General features: G+C 44.7%; 1 protein-coding gene across 1 annotated transcript; it reads right to left on the bottom strand.

Annotated features, from left to right (window-relative positions):
- Positions 1 to 242: 242 nt before the first annotated feature.
- LOC114587799 (tumor necrosis factor receptor superfamily member 1A-like) lies at positions 243 to 22,370 on the bottom strand. The gene is made up of 10 exons (XM_028712575.2): positions 21,988 to 22,370; positions 15,332 to 15,533; positions 12,030 to 12,158; positions 11,012 to 11,158; positions 9,325 to 9,409; positions 8,466 to 8,539; positions 6,866 to 6,988; positions 4,203 to 4,240; positions 3,954 to 4,080; positions 243 to 2,701 (listed from the first exon to the last, which is right to left on the bottom strand). The coding sequence occupies exons 1-10, from the start codon at positions 22,024 to 22,026 to the stop codon at positions 2,433 to 2,435; spliced, it is 1,233 nt and encodes a 410-aa protein (XP_028568408.2). The 5' UTR covers positions 22,027 to 22,370; the 3' UTR covers positions 243 to 2,432.
- Between the last annotated feature and the right edge of the window lie 966 nt (positions 22,371 to 23,336).

Consider the following 23,336-nt stretch of genomic DNA (forward strand, 5'->3'; position numbering starts at 1 on the left):
ACTCGCAAGATTTTTTCGTCTTGCGAAGTAACCCCATAGGGAAATTCGTTTTGCGAAGCGCCTCCAAAACGGAAAACCCTTTCGTCTAGCGGGTTTTCCGTCTTGCGAGGCATTCGTCTTGCGGGGCACCACTGTACTGGGAAAGGTGTGATTTAAATGAAAGGGGATGCTGAGTAAAGGCATTTGTCTCTCTTTGCTCATGGGCTTTTGTTGGGAAAAAGAAAGGAAAAACAGCTTCTCTCTTGTTTTCAGGTTTTTATTTGTATTACAAATTTAGGCATTTATATCTCTATAATGAACAAAGGTGTTCAAGAAAATATAAAAGAAAGCACATTTGTCTGGCTGTATTTTGTCAGAGACTCGGTCGCTCAGTTATAACAAGGCTTATACAAAGATACAACAAAAGTATATACAAAATACTTAACTGCATTACTTAACCCAACGGCAAATATATACAGATGAAACTGCCATTCCCAGGACCTCCATACACACTGCCCAGGCTTCACCCCCGGAGGCACACTCCATTGTCTCTCGAAACAGACAGACGCCAATCAACCAACAAATACTATTTATGCCGGAGCACCTCTACTGATTCTCTGATTGAAATATTTCCTCCTAACTTTCATTAACTTTACGCTGTCCAGGAGAGTGCAATTTTTGCCGACTGCCAGTGCAAGTTTGTGCACATTTACTCAAAAGTAAATCCCACTATGTTCATTGGAGCTTATCCAAAGGTGCATAGGATTGCAGCCTAAAATTGTTTTCAGCTAGTGATTTAGAATCCATTGGTGGGTTGCCCAAATGTCCCCACAATATTGGATTTTTAATTTTTTTTAAAAAGGAAGAGAGAAAGAATATGATGGTGGGAAAGACAAGCAAAGATTTAGAGCAAGATTATGGCTACTTGTTTATGCTAGTTCTATAAAGGCTGAGCCTTATGAGGAACGGTTGAAGGAGCTGGGTATGTTTAGCTTGGAAAAGAGGAGACTGAAAGGAGATATGATAGTCACACGTCACATGGAAGAGGGAACAAGCTTGTTTTCTCCTGCTCTGGAGGGTAGGACTCAAACCAATGGCTTAAAGTTGGAAGAAATGAGATTCTGACTAATGCATTGCAGGGGTTGGACTAGATGACCCTTGGGCCCCTCCCAACGCTACGATTCTTTGATTCTAATGTCTTCCTGCCAATTTACACGTGCTAAAATTGTCTGTTAGTGCTCCAAACAACAATTCCCAATGCTCCATACACAAAAGGAACCACAGTTAACCAAGATATCTGTAGTGTACGCATGCCCTGAAGAAGACCTTGTGGGAGGCAGAAAGACAGACAGTGCAAATATATGAAAATGGACATATACATTTGTTTTTTTAAAAAACCCCAACACACATTCAAACTGGTTGGGATTGAAAGAGCCCTGGATCAGAAAAGGCCAGGAGTATTCATTTAAGAGACATTATCACAATCCTATAAAGTAGAACATTTAATTTAAAAAATATATTATTTATACCCCGCCCAACTGGCTGGGCTTCCCCAGCCACTCTGGGCGGCTCCCAACAGAATATTAAAAACACGATAAAACATCAAACATTAAAAACTTCCCTAAACAGGGCTGCCTCCAGATGTCTTCTAAAAGTCAGGTAGTTGTTTATTTCCTTGACATCTGAAGGGAGGGTGTTCCACAGGGCGGGAGCCACCACCGAGAAGGCCCTCTGCCTGGTTTACTGTAACTTGGCTTCTCACAGTGAGGGAACCGCCAGAAGGCCCTCAGTACTGGACCTCAGTGTCCGGGCTGGACGATGGGGGTGGAGACACTCCTTCAGGTATACTGGGCCAAGGCAGTTTAGGACTTTAAAGGTCAGCACCAACACTTTGAACTGTGCTCAGAAACATACTTGACTAAGTCGCTTTTCAGTCTCTACAAAAAAGAAGAATGAAGTAGATGACAAGCAAGTGAAGAGGCCAAAATCTAACTGGGCTTGAACACGCTTCTGCTTGTGCCATGGCAAGAAAGCATGGGTCCAAGTGGTTTACCGTTTGCCCCGCTCCTTTCCAAGAAAACCCACTCTTTAAGAGATCGATAAGAACTGCGGAAAACCAGATTGCCATTTGCTCCAATTACGAGCTAAAGAGCAGTTTCCCCTGGGTGAGGAAAGCAGTAGGACAAAAGGATGAGTGGATAAGCCCTTTGAAAGGAGGGCCTAGACTTGGCATCGATGGGAAGAAGAACCCGTTTCAGACACATATTTCTCGATTGTTTATGAATGGAACACAGTGAGCTTACTCCACTGAAAAAAACATTTGTGTTGAAGGTAGTAACACCTACAAGTTCTGTTTATGGCACAATGGCACATTCAAACACACAATCCACCATGATGCTACAAGTCATCAGGGGATGATTGTGCTTTGTGTGAGTGAGTACTGATGCAGTACTCTAAGGCAGGTTGGAAAGAACCTCCTGAATAGTCTCACTGCAGCCACTCATCTCCATTTGGTTGAGAACATAACAAATGCGCTCTACAGTGGCCCCATGGCCTGCTTGCTGCCTCCATTGTCTCAGCATGACATATTGCGCTTCTCGAATGTGCCGATGCTCGGCATAAATCCTCTCTATTGAAATTTCATTCAGTCCCAGGCGCCGCACAAATTCGTTCCACCGGGTCAGCGGTACTTGATCCACCACAGCATACAAAACTTCAGGACCTAGGGGTAAAAGGAACAAAGGAGGTATCAAGTGATGCTGTGAGAGTTATGCTCTGCCCACCTCCCAGTATTTGGTCTGTGTCAGGGTTTCCCAAACTTGGGCCTCCAGCTGTTTTTTTGAACTACAATTCCTGCTAGCTCCTGCTAGCTAAGGATGGTGGGAGTTGTAGTCCAAAAACAGCTGGACACCCACGTTTAGGAAACCCTAGCATAGTACAAATTGTCAGTAACAAAAATTATTTCCATTCTCCCTATTATTGAAAAACTGCTGAGACAGCCATGTTTCCTTAATAGCACATTCATTGTATGACAAACGTGAAATACAATGGTGCCTTGGTTCTCAAATGCCTTGGTACTCAAACAACTTGGAACCCAAACACTGCAAACCCGGAAGTAAGTGTTCTGGTTTGCGAATCTTTTTCGAAAGCTGAACGTGCTCCGTTTTGAGAGTTACACTTCCTTTTTGAGTGCCACACTTCCATTTTGAGTGTTACACTGAGGTCTGTCTGTTTTGCTATTTATTTTGGAGTTTTTTGTTTTTGTGGCTCTTTTTGTTTTGTTTTTGTAACTGCGTGGAACCCAGTTCAGCTACTGATTGATTGACCGTGTGACTGCAGTACATTGTTTACTGCTTTCATTTTATGGATCCATGGTCTCGTTAGATAGTAAAATTCATGTTAAATTGCTGTTTGAGGAGTTGTTTTTAAGTCTGGATTGGATTCATCCATTTTGCATTGCTTTCTATGGGAAAGCGTTTTGGAACAGACTTCTGGAACTGATGAAGTCTGAGAACCAAGGTACCACTGTAGTGAAACATGAGCAATCTGCAATGCCCCATATAACCAGATAGCTGCACTTAAGAAAATAAGGGCTCTGATGGATCAGGCAAGGGTGCTTCTATTCCTGCACTCTGTTCTCACAGTGGTCAACCAGATGTGCATGGGAAGCCCACTAACAAGACTTAAGTACAGCAGCGCTCTCCCCACAACATTCTCAGCAACTGGCATTCCGCTTTTCTGTATTTCTTTGTAACATTCAAATTCAGGATTTTAGCACCTTGGGTTTTTGATTCAGGCAATAGTTCGTTCTCTCTCTCTCTCTCTCTCTCTCTCTCTCTCTCTCACACACACACACACACACACACACACACACACCTACACATCTTTATTATAGGAGCAATGCACACATAACTCACATATTCTTCTCCCCGCCCGCCGCCCACGTTTTATTTCTGAAATTAAGATGCACTCACGATCTGAGATTTGTGTCTCTCCTGCCACTCTTACACAATCTGGGAGGTCAGCTGGTGTGGCTTTCAGTGGCAAAAGATTGTCTGTCTGGTTTTGTTCCAGAAATGTGCCTTTTCCTTTTTCTACCACCTAAGGAACAAGAGAAACGTCAAGCATGCAGTTGGCTGAACTTAGAAAATAAGAAAGCTAGGCATAAACCGCAAACAATCCTGAGGTTTAGAGGAATTTTAGAAACCTTTGCAACAACTTACCTCTGGGGAAGGTTCACTTGCTGGCTGCAGATTTGAAGCTGAAAAAAATCCCAGAATAAATTATTTTACAGCCATCAAAAGAGAAAATTAGCTTTATTGTTATTGTCAAGCCAATAGACAGCTAGATGATTCTTTAGCAAACACAAATGGTGGCAGCTACTAGCTACTGGATGCATTTAACAGCCAGGGTTGTGTTGAAGACCAGAGTTCTGCTTATATTCACTTCACTAAAGGAATTGGAGTACATATAACTAGGCTACAGAGATATTGGAGGCATTGCAGCCTGCTGGGTCATAAGCCAAACTTTTTGGAATTTTGAAATGGTGCCATTGATATCCCTCTGATTGCTTCTCTTCCCCAACTCGCCCCTCTTTGTTCTTCCATGGGGTCTGGGTAAATGTTGGATCTTCTTGATTTTGCAGGATTTTACCTGGAGCCCCACCAAAAGCACATCAAATTAAAGCTTACTTGGGTAGCCTGCACAGTAAAGATGGCAGGTCCTGTGCTTGCCAGCACCACAAGAACACAGGGAACCAGGCAGAGGGCCTTCTCAGTAGTGGCGCCCGCCCTGTGGAATGCCCTCCCATCAGATGTTAAGGAAATAAACAACTATCTGACTTTTAGAAGACATCTGAAGGCAGCCCTGTTAGGGGAGTTTTTAATGTTTGATGGTTTATTGTGCTTTTAATTCGGTTCGGAGCCGCCCAGATTGGCTGGGGTATAAATAATAAATTATTTTTATTATTACTGATACAAGGCACAGATTCTCATGGATCTTCATAGCTTTTTTTACATAGCACGAAGACCACAAACAAACAGAAGTGGCCTATGATTTGATAGTAGTTTTAAAAACATTATGAGGTTCCAAATGTACTTTGGATTCATGCTTTTGTGCCATATCAGGGCTGGAGAGCACTTGATCTGTGATTTGATGAAACAAAAAAAATTCCTTCCAGTAGCACCTTAAAGACCAACTAAGTTAGTTCTTGGTATGAGCTCATACTATGAGCTCATACCAAGAACTAACTTAGTTGGTCTTCAAGGTGCTAGGTATCTGAAGAAGTGTGCATGCACACGAAAGCTCATACCAAGAACTAACTTAGTTGGTCTTCAAGGTGCTACTGGAAGGAATTTTTTTTGTTTTGACTATGGCAGACCAACACGGCTACCTATCTGTAACTGTGATTTGATGGTGATGGAAGTGGGAGGGAAGGGAACCCATGGAAAAATTTTACAATTACAAGAAGATCTGTTTTACTGGCGACCACTTGTGTGTTTTTTTCCTCTCTGACACTCCATTCTCTTTCTCTCCCAATTTCCGTGGCACCCTGCATTCCTTCTCTTGTCCCCTCTCAACCCTCTTACTCTGTTTTCCTCCATCCAGGCTACCAGGTTGTTCCCCTCCCCCCCCCTACTTTCTAGATACCTGCTCAGCTGTCAATCTGAGCCTTGAGAAGCACTTAGAACTGAATGAGAAAATGGGAAAGAACCTGTCTGTCTGCCTATCTGTCTCTCAACTAATTTATCCACTACATGTATTTTTAAAGAAGAAAAAGGTACCCGTTCTCATCATCTTATGAAATTATGAAAATTGCATCAATGAGCAGCAGGGGCTGCGGTGGACGACCCTTGCGCCAAAAACCGTGGTCAAAATTTAAAGGTTCAGGAACTCAGACCAGACCAAATTTCATAATATCACACACTGACTTTACTGAAACAAAACTCTATCAGAGAAACTGCAAATAACTGCAGAGATTAAAAATAGCTCAGAAGGGAAGAAAATAACAAACACTAATTTATCCAGCTAATTAACATAAATGCTTAAACTTAAATTTCAGTAGGAACAAGATGCTGTCAAAGCCCAAATAGATGCCTGGCTGACTGGCGAGAGCTCCCACCAACGCAGGTTTTATGGGAACTTAGACCATGGGCGTTCACCTCTTCCACCCAATTACCTTGTGACACCGGCCTTGAAGCCTTAACGGGAGACAGCTGTATGTAAGCTCACTATTTCTTAAATTCTAACCTATTTCCATAAATCAGTCTTAAAGGGGCGAGATCACCACAGGGGCCTAGAAGGCAGTTCTCAAAGGTGTCACTGTGTCCATGACTGGCACAGTGGTGGCCACAGGTATAAGCTGTGTGCTTATGTGGGAACTGCCTGCTTAAAGCAGAGCTGCTTTGAAAAGCACCTTTGCAAAGGGAAAGTCCTTGGAGGGGGGGGGACCCACGCTCCTTAAAGCAGCCCCCCTCTTCTCCTTTAAACACTAGAGCAAGCAGTTGGGCAGCTCTAGGGCACGGCGGAGTCATTCTGCTGACCATTCACTTAAAAAAGGGGAAGAGGCTGCTTCAAAAATATTTTGCTGTAAGACAGCGCACCACCACCCTCGGCCATCCATCTGAGCCTCTGGGGGATCAAGCATGAGCGCTGGGACTCAAAGCATTTGCAAGTTCCCCACGTACTCCCCACCCACCTGCTCTCTCCAATATTTGAAGGATAAGGGGAGCAGTTGGCTTTAAGGGCTTTAAGACAGCATGTCGCCCTGCACACGCTGCTCCTGTTTGAGCTTCCTTAAAGCCCTTTGCAAGTCTCCCCTTGCTCAGCTTTGAAACCACAGACTTTTCCTAATCTGGATCCTCCAACAGGCAAGTGCTATACTCACCAAATGGACAGAAAGTGGAGTTGAACCTCTTCTGACAGGATCGTTTGCGAAGTATGTTCACCAACAGCAATACACCGACAGTTATGATTAAAATGACTATTATAGTGAGGAGAAGTGCTTGGTCTGTAAGGAAAAATAAGCATAATATAGATGATAGGGTCTGGAAGGATAGGAAAACAGGTGTGAAGAGATGGATAGGATAGCTAGAGCACAGAGGCAAATGTGGCGTGGAGATCAATGATTGGAAAGTGAAGTCAATGTCAGGTATTAGAGAGCAGGAGTAGGGAACCTGAGGTCAGCAATCTCTTCTGCATAATAATAATAATAATAATAATAATAATAATAATAATAATAATAATTTATTTATACTCCGCCCATCTGGCTGGGTTTCCCCAGCCACTCTGGGCGGCTTCCAACAAAATATTAATAAAAAAGTGACATCAAACATTGAAAACTTCCCTAAACAGGACTGCCTTTGTCTTCTAAAAGTAAGATAGTTGTTTATTTCTTTGACATTTGATGGGAGGACGTTCCACAGGGCAGGCGTCACTACTGAGAAGACCCTCTGCCTGGTTCCCTGTAGCTTCACTTCTCGCAGTGAGTGAACCGCCAGAAGACCCTCGGAGCTGGACCTCAGTGTCCGGGCAGAACGATGGGGGTGGAGACGTTCTTTCAGATATACAGGACGGAGGCCATTTAGGGCTTGAAAGGTCAGCACCAACACTTTGAATTGTGCTCGGAAATGTACTGGGAGTCAATGTAGGTCTTTCAGGACCGGTGTTATATGGTCTCTGCGGCCACTCCCAGTCACCAGTCTAGCTGCCGCATTCTGGATTAGTTGCAGTTTCCGGGTCACCTTCAAAGGTAGCCCCACATTGAGCGCATTGTAGTAGTCCAAGCGCAAGCATCTGGGGGGTCACATGCTAACAGTGGATGGCACCAGAGGCGTAAATGGGTGGAGTAGCAAATGTACATTTTACGTTTGTTCTGTCGGTTTCTTTCTAGAGACGCCCTCTCTATCCTCCATCCACACAAGTAAATGATGTCAAAGTTCAAGGACACCTTCCAGTCATCAGGTGTGCCCTCTCCTAGGGGCCAAGCCCTTTGGGACCCCCCTCCCCATGTTCAAAGTGGGAGGAAGAGGCCAAGAGAGCACTTCAGTGACTGGCTTCTTCTCCTCCTCCTGAATTAGAGTGGAAGGAATAAGGAAGCAGATCCCACAGGAGGAGGAGGAGGACCCGTGACCAGCTGCATTCAGTTCCACCCCAGCGATGGGCATAGCCAGGATTTTTTTTAAGAGGGGACAGGACTTTTGTTAAGCAGGGCAGAAGCGACGTGGTTGGTCAGTTAGTTAAGTATTTGTATTGTTTTACTTGATCTAGAGGAGGCAACTGCTACACCCAGGAGTCCGGCTCTTCCTGATATCACACATCACATGACATCACCCCCCCCCCTTCTCCCTTGGAAGTTGGTGCCTCTGCCAGCCATGCAAGAACAATTGAGGTGTGAAGCAAAGCTGGTAAAAGTTGTTGCTGTGGATTGTATCAAGGGCTAAAGAGAGAGACCTGGAGTGTTGTCCAAGTATTATTCCAGAACTTACATGGGTGATTTTCTGGCTTTATCACTTTATCGAGAAAGTCGCAGTCCATCTTGCATTCTTCTTTCTCATTGCAGCTGAAATAGGAAAAAGTGGGTCTCAGTTGCACAGGAGACAAATACTACTTTACAGTGGTATCTTGGTTCTCAAACGCCTTGGTACTCAAACAACTTGGAACCCAAACACTGCAAACCTGGAAGTAAGTGTCCCGGTTTGCGAACTTTTTTCGGAAGCCGAACGTGCTTCGCTTTGAGTGTTACGCTTCCGATTTGAGTGCCACACTTCTGTTTCGAGTGCTGCGCTTCCGATTTGAGTGTTACACTGAGGTCTGTCTGTTTTTGCTATTTATTTTGCATTTTTGTTTTTGTGGCTCTTTTTTTGTGACTGTGTGGAACCCAGTTCAGCTACTGATTGATTGTGTGACTGCAGTACATCGTTTATTGCTTTCATTTATGGATCCATGCTTTCGTTAGTAAAATTCATGTTAATTGGCTGTTTTAGGGTTTTTTTTTTAAAGTCTGGAACAGATTAATCCATTTTGCATTGCTTTCCATGGGAAAGCGCACCTTGGTTTTGGAACGCTTTGGTTTTGGAACGGACTTCCGAAACGGATTAAGTTTGAGAACCAAGGTACCACTGTATAGCACTAAAGTTCCTCCTATTTCATTGCCCCCTTGACACTACTTGGAGAACGGAGAGTTCTGGGGAGGTCAGGATGTTGCATACTATTCTGTGACATTTCAGTTGGTCTATTAAAAGTGTGGCCTTATACAGACTTTGGATTTTTTTTGTTTTTTCCTTATGGGCCAGTACGGCTGCCTTTACTTTCTGTGTGTAAGACAGATAACAAGATTTTCCCCACCTGCTGCATGGGTAGCACTTGTTTTCATCTTTTTGGAGAAAGTATCCAGCGCGACACTCACATATTGTATCACTGAATTTGGTACCTAGAAAGAAAAGATAAGTTTTGTTTAGTGATTTGGATCTCACTCAAACACAGTAGCACCTAAGCAGTGTTTATTATCTGGGGACAAGTTAGATGTGATGCAGAAGTTCCACATTCAGGATTACTTGTGACTTTAAAGGCAATTCAGCAACAGCAGTAGGGTGCCAAAATCTGATCAACACTTCCCATATGCAGTGGTTTCCCATTAATAACTGTGGGGCCAATTTACAGGTGGAGACACAACAGGTTCCCAGACAATACCTGTGTATTTTTTTCCTCTTGGGGAAAACAATAGCTTCAGAGATGGGATTTTAATCAAGAAAACAGCCCTGGAGAAGAAGAATCAGAGGGCATGAGAAGGAGCCAGCATCTTTTCCCAGCACTATGCTCCTGATCTGAATCAGGACCAGTGTTGTTGTTACATTAGGAACAAATTGCAGGAGGTCCTGATCACAGATCTCCTGTGTCAACACATTTAACTGCGGCCTCTGCAGGGCGAAAAGAGAATGGGGGAATGAACGGAATGGTTCTAAGAGAAAGAATCTGTTCACCATTTAATTTCACAATTACACTATTGGCCCGAATATAAGCCGCAGCTTCAAAAGGGTGGGGAAGATAAAAAACAATACCTGAATATAAACCACTCCCTTAAAATTGGGATACAGGCTGAAAATCGCTGCTGTTAGTAGAATTGTTAACTCCGAGCCAATTTAAGCCTTTGATTAAAGCCTGCAAAAGTTACCGTACAGTTGCTAAAATCGCAATTCAATAAAATAACAATTCAATTGCTACAATTCCACAGTCACTCACACCCATAAATGGCAAATGAACAGTCTCGAGCTTGCAAATTGGCAATAAAGCATTGTTTTTGTTCCGTTTTATGTTTGTTTCAGGAGCGATATCGTAAAAGCCAGTTTTTGTAATGTCACGAATTTAAGCTGCACTTTAACTTTTCACGGTCAGAATTTTGGGGAAAAGGACAGCTTATATTTGGGCCAATACGGTAAACACAGCAGGGGAGCTCAAACTTCTAGGCCAGGGGTAGATGAAGTGGTGCTCTCCATGTGTGGCATTAAGAGCATCTTCTGTAAGTTTCTAGGTGTTGTTGTTTTTTTGTACCAAGCTAGGAGTAGGTACATCCTGCCGTCAGAATAAGTGCAGGAGGATAATTAGATGTGCTTGCAGGTGTATGCTGAGGTTAAGAACAAGGACATAGCATGTTTAAGAGAACATTCTCTGCTTAAGAAGCATCTTCAGAAAGTTAACAGGTGAAATTTTAAGGACTGTATACCGAGCACTATATAAATGCATCACCATCACCAGCATTCAAATTTAATAGTGCTTTAAGGGTGCTGGGCTTAAGGACATCTCACATTAAAAGAAATACATAAAGCTGGAGAAGAGAGGGAGGGGTAAAAATAAGGAAAACCAATATTATAGGATAAGGAGAGTTGAAGGAATTCAATTTTGCCAGCACACGCAGCTTGCACCAAAGACAAATGCACAGCTTTGCTGTAGGGGCGAGAGTCTCTGTTCCTAGTATGAATGAATTTATTCATGAAGTCATTTTTTAAAGACATTGATTCTGTCCTACTGCACTCACAAGCCAGCTTGATTCTTCCATTGAGACAAGCACTGCAATTCTTGCACATGAATTCATCACTGTGGCTACTTTGATATTGATCACTGCCGCAACCGCAAACTGTGTCGTGCTCACTGGTACATTTGGATATCTCTATTTGTCCAAAGGCTAAGCAGAAAGAGAAGAAGTGTTGGTTAATTGTATGTGGGCCATTGATGCTCAAGAAACAAGTAAACTAAAGTCAATACACATATTCAACATTCCCAATGCAAGGGCCTTTCGCTGCCACTTTTTAATTTTTATTATTTAAATTTTTATTGAATTATTATGCAGATACAAACGAAACAAAGTATACAAACATTTCATCTGAATACAAAAAATAAAGAAAAAAGAAAACAGGGTAAATGCAAAAAGTAAGAACATAAGTATAAAACAAGGTAACTATAATAGACATCCCAGAATGTCATTTCTCTACCGAGATGCTGACACTTCTGGGGTCAATCTCTTTTTATTATACAGTACTTTTGGGTTTTTTACTTCCATCGACCTCACGGTGGTTCATATCCTAGAACTAAAACAATTTCTCTGTATTTCAATATATTCCTCATCTTGGTATAAGGAGACATTTTCCCACTTACAGGTTTATTCTAAACACAACCAAATCTTGGTTGTTAAATCCTTGACTCGATAGATAGGAATTTAGGCATTCCCATTCTTTCCGGACTATTTTATTTGACTTGTTCCTTAAGGCTTCAGTCAGCTTAGCGAGTTCCAAGTATACCTGCTCAGCTTTTGTAGCCATTCTTCTCTAGTTGGTATATGGTCACCCTTCCAGTGCTTGGCTATTAATACCCTGGCTGCCATCACTGCATAGAAAAATAATTTTCATCTTTCTTTTGGAATAATGTCAGTTAGAATCCCAAGAAGGAATGATTCCGGTTTTTTGTGAAATGTAATTTTTAGTAATTTTTTCATTTCCTCGCTGCTGCTTTCCCCTATCCAACACAGAGACATGAACCCACACAGAGAAACGACTTACTTGGACGGCAGCGTCGGCATCCGCGACACTGCTCAGAGCTATTATCTCCATCAATGAAGGAACCCTCAGAGCAGACTGAGCACTTGGTTGCCTTATCAGAGTCTAAACAGTGTTGTGCAACGAAAGTTCCTGCAAAAGAATTATCCAAGAGGAAGCAGGAAAAAGTCATTCAGTGAGAAAAGGAATGCAAGGCTGAGCATTGAATGAAAGTTTCAGTAGCTCAATGGTACACCACATGTGATTTATATACAAAATGCCCCAGGTTCAACCCAGCCCTACTTTTTATCACTCCCCAACCCAGGCCTACGGGGTGGCTTAGGCTGCTGTCTAAAACCACTGCTTGGAGTTGCAGCTTGCATTTTAACCAACATTACACCCCAAGAGGTGAAGCTGCTGAGGCTCCAAGGCTTTGGCCACCTCATGAGAAGAGAAGACTCCCTGGAAAAGACCCTGATGTTGGGAAAGATGGAGGGCACAAGGAGAAGGGGACGACAGAGGACGAGGTGGTGGTACAGTGTTCTCAAAGCTACCAGCATGAGTTTGACCAAACTGCGGGAGGCAGTGGAAGACAGGAGGGCCTGGCGTGCTCTGGTCCAGGGGGTCACGAAGAGTCGGACATGACTAAACGACTAAACAACAACAACACCACACTCCAAGAGAGTCTTCCTTCTCCCACAGCTGTAGCCTGGGATTCAAACTCAGAAGTATGTCCCACTGACTTCAGTAGGAATACGGTCTTAATTTTTGGCGTGCCACCTCCAATCTCTGCAGCGGTGCAAGATTGCAGGGAGTCCCAGGCACGCTTTACCCAGGGAAATGCTTTGGAAATGAGGCACAGCAGAGACTGGGATGTCCTTATGATATAAAGGTAAAGGACCCCTGGACGGTTAAATCTAATCCAAGGCGACTTTCCAGGTCATGTGGTCAGCATGGCCAAACCGCTTCTGGTGCAAGGAACACCATGACGTAAGCCAGCGCGCACAGAAATGCCATTTACCCTTCCTCCAAAGTGGTACCTATTTATCTACTTGCACTGGCGTGCTTCTGAACTGCTAGGCTGGCAGGAGTTGGGACAGAGGAACGGGAACTCACTCTGTCACGGGGATTCAAACTGCCAACCTTCCAATGGGCAAGCCCAGGAGGAGAATGAATGGGGGGGGGGGATGAATTCCTATGCCCCATAAATAACCCAGAGATGCATTTTCAATAAAAGGGACACATTCTACTCATGTAAAAACACGCTGATTTCTGGACCGTCTGCAGGCTGGATTTAGAAGGCGATTGGGCCGGATCCAGCCCCCGGGCCTTAGTTTGCCTACCCATGGACTAGATGACCCTTGGATCCCATCCAGCTCTACAGTTCTATGATTCTACAATTCTTTTCGGATTTACATTGATGCTAAGGATCCCTGCCCCCTCTGCTCTGAGAGAGGATAAGAAAGAAAGCTACCATTTTCTTCCTGCCCTTCTGCAGAAAGGAAGGAAATGAATAATTTCCACTGTCTCTCCCCCTGCAGCTTTTCTGTTCCCAAAACAATTCCATCCTTCCCCGCAGCCCGGAAGCCAAAGCAATCCATTGTACAGCTTCATTCCAGCATTCCTTCTCGTTCTGTCCTCTCTCTGCCACAGCCTTCACAGTTAGCTACCGAGTATTCATAATACTTTCTCAATGAAACTAAATTTTGGGAAATCTCTGATTTCATGTCTGTTGTTTCTAGAACACCTTGCAAAGTTGCTTTACAGTCTTGACGGAAGTTACTCATACTGCGCTCTGCTAAATTTGGAAAACATTCTACTTTCTAGCCAGCTGTACAACCGTTTGCCCTCCAAAAGAATAAACTGAGGGACACAAGGAGAAACTGTTCCCCTGGCAGATTTGAGCTCAATCACTCACGGTTGTCTGTGTTCTGAAAACATATACAATGAACACAGGGAAGTGGCTTGCAGGTGTGAAAAGAGGTATGTGTGCCAAGCAGGTGCGGTAAAAGGACAGCTAGCCATTTGTATTGAAATATTTGAATAAATCATGCAAATTAGTAATGTATTCACCCATTCGCTGAGCGGCTAAAGGAGGAAGAATTGCAACTAATGTCCAAGTATCAGTTCCTCCTTTCCTCCTGCATCAGTCTGAGGTCTAAATGTTATTGGAGCAAGCTTTGGTTACTGATATCAAAATATAGCCAACAGTTGCTGAGTAGGATGGATTTAAGGGAATGCTACGGTGGGGTAAGCACCACCACTGCCTTTTACCTCGGTAAGAGCATAGGTCAGACATTTCCTCTGTCTGAATTTCAAATAGCCAGGGACTTCCCCAACCCTGGCCCCATCAGCATTCCACATGCCCAACAGAAAGCACAAACCAAGACTACCGTATTTTTCGCTATATAGGACGCAATTTTTCCCCTCCAAAAATGAAGGGGAAATGTGTGTGCGTCCTATGGAGCGAATGCAGGCTCCTTGGCTTCAGCGAAAGCAACGCGAAGTCTCCAAAGTGCAGAGGGAGCGCTCCCTATGCATTGCTTTCGCTGAAGCCTGGAGAGCGAGAGGGGTCGGTGCGCACCGACCCCTCTCACTCTCCAGGCTTCAGGGATAGCCACCTGAAGCCTTTGGAGTGCAGCGGGACCCCGCGCTGCGCTCCAAAGGCTTCGGGGTTAGCTGCGCAAAGCCTCCGCAGGGCAGCCCTTCGTCTCGCTGATCTAGCTTGGGGATGGCTGTGCAAAGCCTCCTGCAGAGGCTTGAAAGGCTGTGCCCGAAGCCAGAACAGCGAGACGGAGTGCTGCGTAGCGCCTCGCTGTTCTAGCTTGGGGATGCCGGGGCTTTATGGGGAAACCCCGGGCTTCCCCCTTCAGCCCCGACACTGATTTGATTCAGAATTTTTTTTACTTGTTTTCCTCCTGTAAAAACTAGGTGCGTCCTTTGCTCGGGTGCGTCCTATAGAGCGAAAAATATGGTAATTATATATGGAATCTCAGCTTTATCTATTTTTTAGGTTAGATTTATCTAGTTTTCTGGGGAGATAGGATAAAAGGGCACAACTGTTGCCAAAAAAAGGCTATCTTCCTTCTGTCTCCCCTAGCAGTTCCCAACCAGCTGCAAGAACTCACTCATTACAAGTGTATACCATACTTTGGTATACTCCAGAGGAGCTATTGCTTTTCACTGCTGCACAATTATATTTGAGTTGAAGTGGGGGAAATAAAAAAGTGCATTTTTCAAAAACTGGATTCTTGACCGAATCAGGGGCACACAAAAATAGGAAATCACAACTCATTGTTATTACTCTGTTTTACACTCTGTCATACCTTTGTGGCATCTAAGGCAGCAGTGGGTTTTATTTGGGTGAAGATAGTATCCTATTGAGCATTTCAGCTCCCTCTTTTGTTTACTGCTGGAATGCAGGAAGGCATCCCTGTCCACAACTGCTGCAGGGATAGGTTTCGTAACAGGGTTCAGGGTTACCCGCAATGATCCCCCACTTTCTGTCCGAATGAGGTTCAAGTTGACCTGCAAAGAAAAAGAATAAATAAGCAAACTGCTTTTCATTTTAAAAAAAAGGCTCAACTTCAGCCGTACTTTTCTGTGTATAAGATGAGGGGTTTTTTTAAATTAAAAAATAAGGTAAAAAAATTGGGGTCGTCTTATACACAGATAGTGCATAGGGGGGGATGTGTGATTGGCAGCTGCTGCAGGCCAGATTGTCTGCGGCTATTGGATGTGTTATTGGTGGCTGCAGCAAGGGCTGGTGTTGATTGGCTGCTGCTGCGTCAATTGGGCGGGCGATTGGCGTCTTCTGCTGACAAGGGGACAGCAGATAAGCAGCTACTGCAACGTGTGCGAGTGGCAGCGCAGGTGAGCGATTTTTGCCAGTCCCCCCCCCAAAAAAAGCTCAACAACTCTGGGCAATCTCCCCCCATTTTCTTAATCTGGAATCCCCAAAAATAGGGGGCGTCTTATACATGGGTGTGAGTTATACACAGAAAAATACGGTATTATTTAACATATTGCAGTGCTGTAGCTATTGGGGGGGCAAATGGTTTTTTTGCCATGAGTGAAGCACCTAGAGGGGCACCACTGAGGCTCCTAGCCTCTGTGTGTGTATATGCAAATATGCATGCAGTGTGTGTGTGCCAAACTGAGTCTTTGACCCGGGGTGAAATAAAACCTAGTTTCACCTCTGCATAATGGATTGCAAAGTACAATATCTCTCTCAGGTGATTAGGAAAACATTATTCAGATTGGTAATGGCTGTTCCATGTGACATGTGCAACCTCAACTAAACATTAGAGCAAGGGCGAGCAATATAACGCAGATTGGTCACAATGCTAATTGTTGCTTGGATTCTGAATCCAAGGAACAGAAACATAAGGATTCTTCCGTAGTTAGTAACATTGCCAACAATTAGCACTTTGAGCTGTCCCATTTATATACTATTTTTTAATACACCCTGAATACAGACATTTGCTGATCGGTCCGTGAACAAAATATAGATGCATCAGGGTGGATAAAAATCAATGTTTTTAAAAAAGAATATGTTTTGTTTGTATTATATTATTGATGTATATGCTGCCAGGGCTCGAAGAAGAAGAAGAAGAAGAAGAAGACCAAGACCTGAGAAGCTGCAAGGAGTGTGCCAGCTCCCTCCTACCCAGCTCTGATTGGGAAGTAGATCAGATTGAGAAATCAAGTGCTTTGTCTGCTTCAGAAAGCGGTCTCTAAAAAAGCAGGCAGAGGAACCTTTTATCTCACAACCTTAGTGAGATAACACAACCACAGTGTTAAGATCAGAGATACAGCTTGCCTGTTCTTTAACACTAAAAGGCAGTCATTCCACCCACACCCCAATAGGGATAAATACTACAAAGAATGATCTGCATGGAGGTTACTTAGGGGGTCCCTGCCCTCATTTAATAGTTCTGAGCAAACCCCAGCTAATTTGATGCCACCAGCACATGATATTCGTTTTCCAGGAAGACAGCAGGTCCATTTACCTCCCAGATTCCCTCAATGTGTAAATGACCACTCTGAGATGTTGTTACTACTGCCAATGAGCAGTCAAGATGTAGGGAGCAGCTGGGTGTGAGGCAGGAACTATGCAGTGGTACCTCGGGTTAAGAACTTAATTCGTTCCGGAGGTCTGTTCTTAACCTGAAACTGTTCTTAACCTGAAGCACCACTTTAGCTAATGGAGCCTCCTGCTGCCGCTGCACCACCGCTGCACGATTTCTGTTCTCATCCTGAAGCAAAGTTCTTAACCCGAGGTAATATTTCTGGGTTAGCAGAGTCTGTAACCTGAAGCGTCTGTAACCCGAGGTACCAGTGTATTCTGGCTATTCTCTATGTTGTAAGAAACAGGGTCTGAAGAGAAGCAATATTACTCAGCAGTACACTGTCTATTATCATTGTTATGACTACAGTGGTGCCTCGCAAGACGAAAAGAATCCGTTCCGCGAGTCTCTTCGTCTTGCGGTTTTCTCATCTTGCGAAGCAAGCCCATTAGCGGCTTAGTGGATTAGCGGACTTAGCGGATCAGCTGATAAGCGGCTTAGCGGATCAGCTGTTAAGCGGCTTAGCGATCAGCTGTTAAGCGGCTTAGCGGATCAGCTGATAAGCGGCTTAGCGGCTTGGGAAAAAGGGGGGGGGGACCCTGCAGGAACTTGCAAGACATTTTCGTCTTGCGAAGCAAGCCCATAGGAAATTCGTTTTGTGAAGAAGAGTTTGGATTTGATATCCTGCTTTATCACTACCCTGAGGAGTCTCAAAGCGGCTAACAATCTCCTTTCCCTTCCCCCACAACAAACCCTCTGTGAGGTGAGTGGGGCTGAGAGACTTCAGAGAAGTGTGACTGGCCCAAGGTCACCCAGCAGCTGCAGGTGGAGGAGCAGAGACGCGAACCCAGTTCATCAGATTACGAGTCCACCGTCTTGCGAGGCATTTGTCTTGCAGGGCACCACTGTACTGCTATTATTACTGTTGTTGTTATTTATTAATGCATACTGTCCTTCCTCTGAAGATCACAGGGCAGTTCACAACATTAAAATTGCAAAATGAAAACACAAAATACATAATAAAAGAAAAACCAAAATGAACCAATAACCTCCCTTCCACTAACTCATTTAAAAGGATATACATACAGTGGTACCTCGGGTTACAGACGCTTCAGGTTACAGACACTTCAGGTTACAGACTCTGCTAACCCAGAAATATTACCTCGGGTTAAGAACTTTGCTTCAGGATGAGAACAGAAATCGTGCTCTGGCAGCGCGGCGGCAGCAGGAGGCCCCATTAGCTAAAGTGGTGCTTCAGGTTAAGAACAGTTTCAGGTTAAGAACGGACCTCCAGAAAAAATTAAGTACGTAACCCGAGGTACCACTGTATTGTTAATCAGCCAAAGACCTTGTTGAAGAGAAACGTTTTCACCTGGCGCCTAAAGCTATGTAACAAAAGGACCAGGTGAGCCTCCTTGGGGAGAGCATGCCACAAACAGGGAGCCACCACAGAAAAGGCCTGTTCTCATTTTGTCACCCTCTAAACCTCTCATGGAGGTGGCACACAAAGAAACTAACCACAGCAATGCAAATTCTGAAGCGACTGTAAGGCTTCTCAAACACCTAGTTTCCCTAATTTTAACCCTATTTTGTAGACTGCATTGAGTGTTCTCATGCAACCATAATGCCAGGTTTCGGTTAGTGCTGGGTTTAAAAACAAAACAAAACAAAACAAAACAAGAATGTCCTAAAACAGCAGTAGATAAATGAAAATTCCAGGAGATATACCAAGGCTATTATGTGAGACACTTGGAAATGCTCTCAGGGCTCTGTAGCAGTGGACCCCATGTGAATTATTGACCTGATCCTGACATAACCTACACTGCCTGGGTCTGGAACAAGTTTTCCTAAGACTATTCTGTAATAATGGAAATCGTATTCTGACCTTTTTATATCCAGGAATTGATCAGTTCTTAAACTTCTGTCTGCTGTTGAATCAATGGAGTTCACTTCCTAATCAGAGTTACACGTCATGCCTCAACATGAGTTTGTTTCTGAAGTATTGGTATTAGATTATTTTATCACTATTTTACTTCGGCCGGAAATAAAGAGCTTTCCATTACCGAGTTCCAAAGCAATAGATCCTTTTCATTTACTACATTTCTAAACCAGCTGTGCAATCAAGTTCTCTCGGCAAAGAATATAGCAGATGCTGGTGCCAGCCCTGAGCTGTCATAATTGGATTCTTGAGGAGGAGGAGGAGGAGGAGGAGAAAAGTGCAAAGTTAGGGGAAGGAAAGAAACAGCATGCCTAGCAGCCAGTGTTAGAAACTGAGATATGAAAGCTAGGAGCTAAATGGCACCTTAAGCCTAGGTTACGGGCGCAACAACAGAATCTCTGGGTGCGCTTTTTGTATAACAAGAATACAAAGCTGAAAATGAATGAACTGTGGCTAAAATATTATGTTCATTTTTCACACGGTTTAGTCCAGTGGTTCCCAATCTTTTTTGGGGGGGCATGCCCCACCTAAGCATCTCTAAAACCCTGATGCCCTCCCCCGTGATATATAATTCATATTACACTCATGCCTTGGAAATCAAACAGAATCCTTTCCAGAAGTCCGTTCGAATTCCAAAACGTTCAGAAACCAAAATGCAGCTTCTGATTGGCTGCAGGAGCTTCCAATCGGAAGCCACGGAAGCCGCACCAGACATTCGGCTTCTGAAAATCATTCAATTACCAGAACGCTCACTTCCGGGAGCCAATTTGGTACGACCATATTCAAAATGCGAACTCTTATTCACGTGGAGAAAGCCTAAAAGGTCATTAACTTGGTCTAACTCAATTAAAAGACGACTGCTTCTTGGAAGAAAACCGATGACAAACCTAGACAGCATCCTAAAAAGCAGTGACATCACCTTGCCAACAAAGGTCCGTATAGTTAAAGCTATGGTTTTCCCAGTAGTGATGTATGGAAGTGAGAGCTGGACCATAAAGAAGGCTGATCGCCAAAGAATGGATGCTTTTGAATTCTGGGGCTGGAGGAGACTCTTGAGAGTCCCATGGACTGCAAAAAGATCCAACCTCTCCATTCTGAAGGAAATCAGCCCTGAGTGCTCACTGGAAGGACAGATCCTGAAGCTGAGGCTCCAAGACTTTGGCCACCTCATGAGAAGAGAAGACTCCCTGGAAAAGACCCTGATGTTGGGAAAGATGGAGGGCACAAGGAGAAGGGGACGACAGAGGACGAGATGGTGGGACAGTGTTCTCGAAGCTACAAACATGAGCCTGACTAAACTGCGGGAGGCAGTGGAAGACAGGAGTGCCTGGCGTGCTCTGGTCCAGGGGGTCACGAAGAGTCGGACACGACTAAATGACTAAACAACAACAACAACAGAGTTGGAAGGGACCTGAGGATCATCTAGTCCAACCCCATGCAATGCAGAAATATGCAGCTGTCCCGTATGGGGATGGAACCTGCAACCAGGGCCAGATTTAGGTCTGATGAGGCTCTAAGCTACTGAAGGTAATGGGGCCCTTTGTATGTCCAGCTGTCCTTTGTCAACAACAAATTGCAGCTGTTTCTTGTGTTGAATATATTGCTATATGGTATATTTGGACAGTGTTCTCAAAGCTACCAGCATGAGTTTGACCAAACTGCGGGAGGCAGTGGAAGACAGGAGTGCCTGGCGAGCTCTGGTCCAGGGGGTCACGAAGAGGCGGACACGACTAAACGACTGAACAACAACAACAACTCATTCTCGAATTGCCTCCCTTAAAAATCAAATTGCCCCCCTGTGGGGCATCTGACCCACGTTGGGAACCCTGGGTCTAGTCCTTCCCCTGCCCACCCCCTTAATATTCTCAAGAGGGTCTCTTCGCCGGTCTTCAGAGAGCAGCTGGAAGTGGGGAGGCAGGAAAAGCTCCTCTTTTCCTTTCCACTCTGCACTTTTAATCCAAAATCCTGTGCCCAGAGCTCGGAAACTGGGCGTTTGAATGAGATTCCCTGTCGCAAAATGCGCCTGGAAGAAGGGGAGTTTCGAAGGCTGCCAGGAGCCGCTCGCTAAGCAATTCCGTGGGGCTACCTTTGAAGGTGACCCAGAAACTACAACTAATCCAGAATGCGGCAGCTAGACTGGTGACTGGGAGCAGCCGCCGGGACCATATAACACTGGTCCCGAGACATCTGCATTGGCTCCCAGTACGTTTCCAAGCACAATTCAAAGTGCTGATGCTGACCTTTCAAGCCCTAAATGGCCTCAGCCCAGTAGACATTAAGGAGCGTCTCCCCCTCCATTGAGGTCCAGCGCCGAGGGCCTTTTGGTGGTTCCCTCACTGCGAGAAGCCAAGTTACAGGGAACCAGGCAGAGGGCCTTCTCGGTGGTGGCGCCCTCCGTGTTGAACGCCCTCCCATCAGATGCCAAGGAAATAAACAACTATCTGACTTTTAGAAGACATCTGAAGGCAGCCCTGTTTAGGGAAGCTTTTAATGTTTAACAGACCACAGTATTTTAATATTTTTTTGGAAGCCACCCAGAGTGGCTGGGGAAACCCTGCCAGATGGGCGGGGTATAAATAATAAATTTATAAATTTATAAATTATTATTATTATTATTATTATTCCGTGTGGGGCAAAGCAAGGAAGCAAAACAAAGCCAACCTCCTCCATGCCCCTAGATGGAGCGAGAGGCCGCACCCTGCCAATGGGGCCGAGGCCTGAAGAGGTTTTTCAGGAAGCAGAAAGCCTCCTGAACCTCCCGAGGAAAAGCAATGGAGGGAGTCCGAAAGCTCCCCTTTCCAGCAAAAATATGAGGCTGCCTTTGCCTCAGGGACACGACTCCCCATAACTTCTTAGCTGCGAGGCTTCCTCGCTTAGGTCAGGGCCAGGAATTCAGCGCCCAAGCGGTGGCCTTCCGGTCCCACGAAGACCCCGGACTTTCCTGACCCTTTCCCCCCCCGAGTTCCTCACTTACCACGGCCACTAAGACTGGGAAGAGCCCCAGCGGGGCCATGGCCTCGGGCCCGGCTCAGAGCATCGGCGGACCAGGCCCGGCTCCGTCTCCTCCGAGCAGGCCTCTCGCGGGCCCAGAGAGAGCGAAACCGGCTCGCCTGGTGATCCAAGTTCCCTAAAGCGCAGGAAGGCCGGAGATGGGGAGGGAAAGGGAGGAGGAGACTTCACTTCCCACCCACTTCGCCTTTCCCGGCTCCATTAGTCACTCCAGCCAGGCCTCGCTGCTTAACCCGTCAAGGGCACAGAGGCCTCCAGAAAAGACGGAGGACGAAGCTCCTGAGGCGGCTTTTCCTCCCCGGGTCCAGTTTTGCTTCCCTCAGAAAAGGCTGCTTCCTCTGGACAATGGCGCTGATAAACCCAGTGCCTTTTTTCCCCTGAGGGGACGCAGGCAATGGCGCTGATAAATCCAGGGATAAAACGCGGGGATACGCAAACCTCTCAATATTGTGTGGATCTAGGTTTGGCCTCACTGAGGGGCAGTCTTTCAATAGGAGTGGGAAAGTGAGAGGACCCCCAAACATTTATTTAAGAAAAAAAAGGACTGGGTAAATCCACCAGCTCTCCTTTCGTTTTTTAAAAAATCATTTTTATTCGATTTTACAGATAAAAATGTATAACAAAACCAAATACACAGTGCTTTTTTCTAGGGAGACACATGCCCCTCAACATTTTGTGGATCTAGGTTTGGCCTCATTGAGGGGCAGTATTTCAATATGAGTAGGAAAAGGACAGGACCCCCAAACTTTTTAAAGTAAAACAGCACTGGATAAATCCATCAGCTCTCCTATCTTTTTTAAAAAATCATTTTTATTTGATTTTACTGATATAAATTTATAACAAAACCAAATACGCAGTGCTTCTTTCTGGGGGGGGGGGGGACACAAGGACGCATGCCCCTAAACATTTTGTGAATCTCAGTTTGGCCTCATTGAGGAGCAGCATTTCAATATGAGGAGGAATGAGAGTACCCCTAAACATTTTTTTAGAAAAAAAGCACTGCAAATACGTATCCATATATAGAGTTTTCCTTGCATCTGGAGACTCCCCCCCCCATCCCCTCCATGAGTCCTATTGTCAATGTTTCCAACTGCATATTATTTCATAATCTATATTTTATATCTATCCACATTGTCCATAGCATTTGTTACATTACAAGTGAGATTAAAATCCTGCTAATGTTTTAATCTGTTTACAATGGTCTCCTAAGTAAATTATAAATTTCCCCCCAATATTTCTTGAAATTTTTATCTTCTTGGTTCCAGAGTTTTCCGGTCAGTTTTGCCATTTCAGCATAGTCTAACAACTTGGTTT

Source organism: Podarcis muralis, chromosome 17 (genome assembly GCF_964188315.1).
Source record: "Podarcis muralis chromosome 17, rPodMur119.hap1.1, whole genome shotgun sequence".
In the NCBI taxonomy this organism is placed as follows: Eukaryota; Metazoa; Chordata; class Lepidosauria; order Squamata; family Lacertidae; genus Podarcis; species Podarcis muralis.

What these genes read in the sequence shown, in the direction of transcription:
- LOC114587799 (XM_028712575.2), bottom strand. Translation starts at nt 22,026, where the DNA reads ATGGCCCCGCTGGGGCTCTTCCCAGTCTTAGTGGCCGTG. An exon ending in CTGCCTTAGATGCCACAAAG is followed by an intron (nt 12,159 to 15,331) that starts GTATGACAGAGT and finishes ATTCTTTTGCAG; the next exon opens with GAACTTTCGTTGCACAACAC. An exon ending in CAAGTGAACCTTCCCCAGAG is followed by an intron (nt 4,081 to 4,202) that starts GTAAGTTGTTGC and finishes CTTGTTCCTTAG; the next exon opens with GTGGTAGAAAAAGGAAAAGG.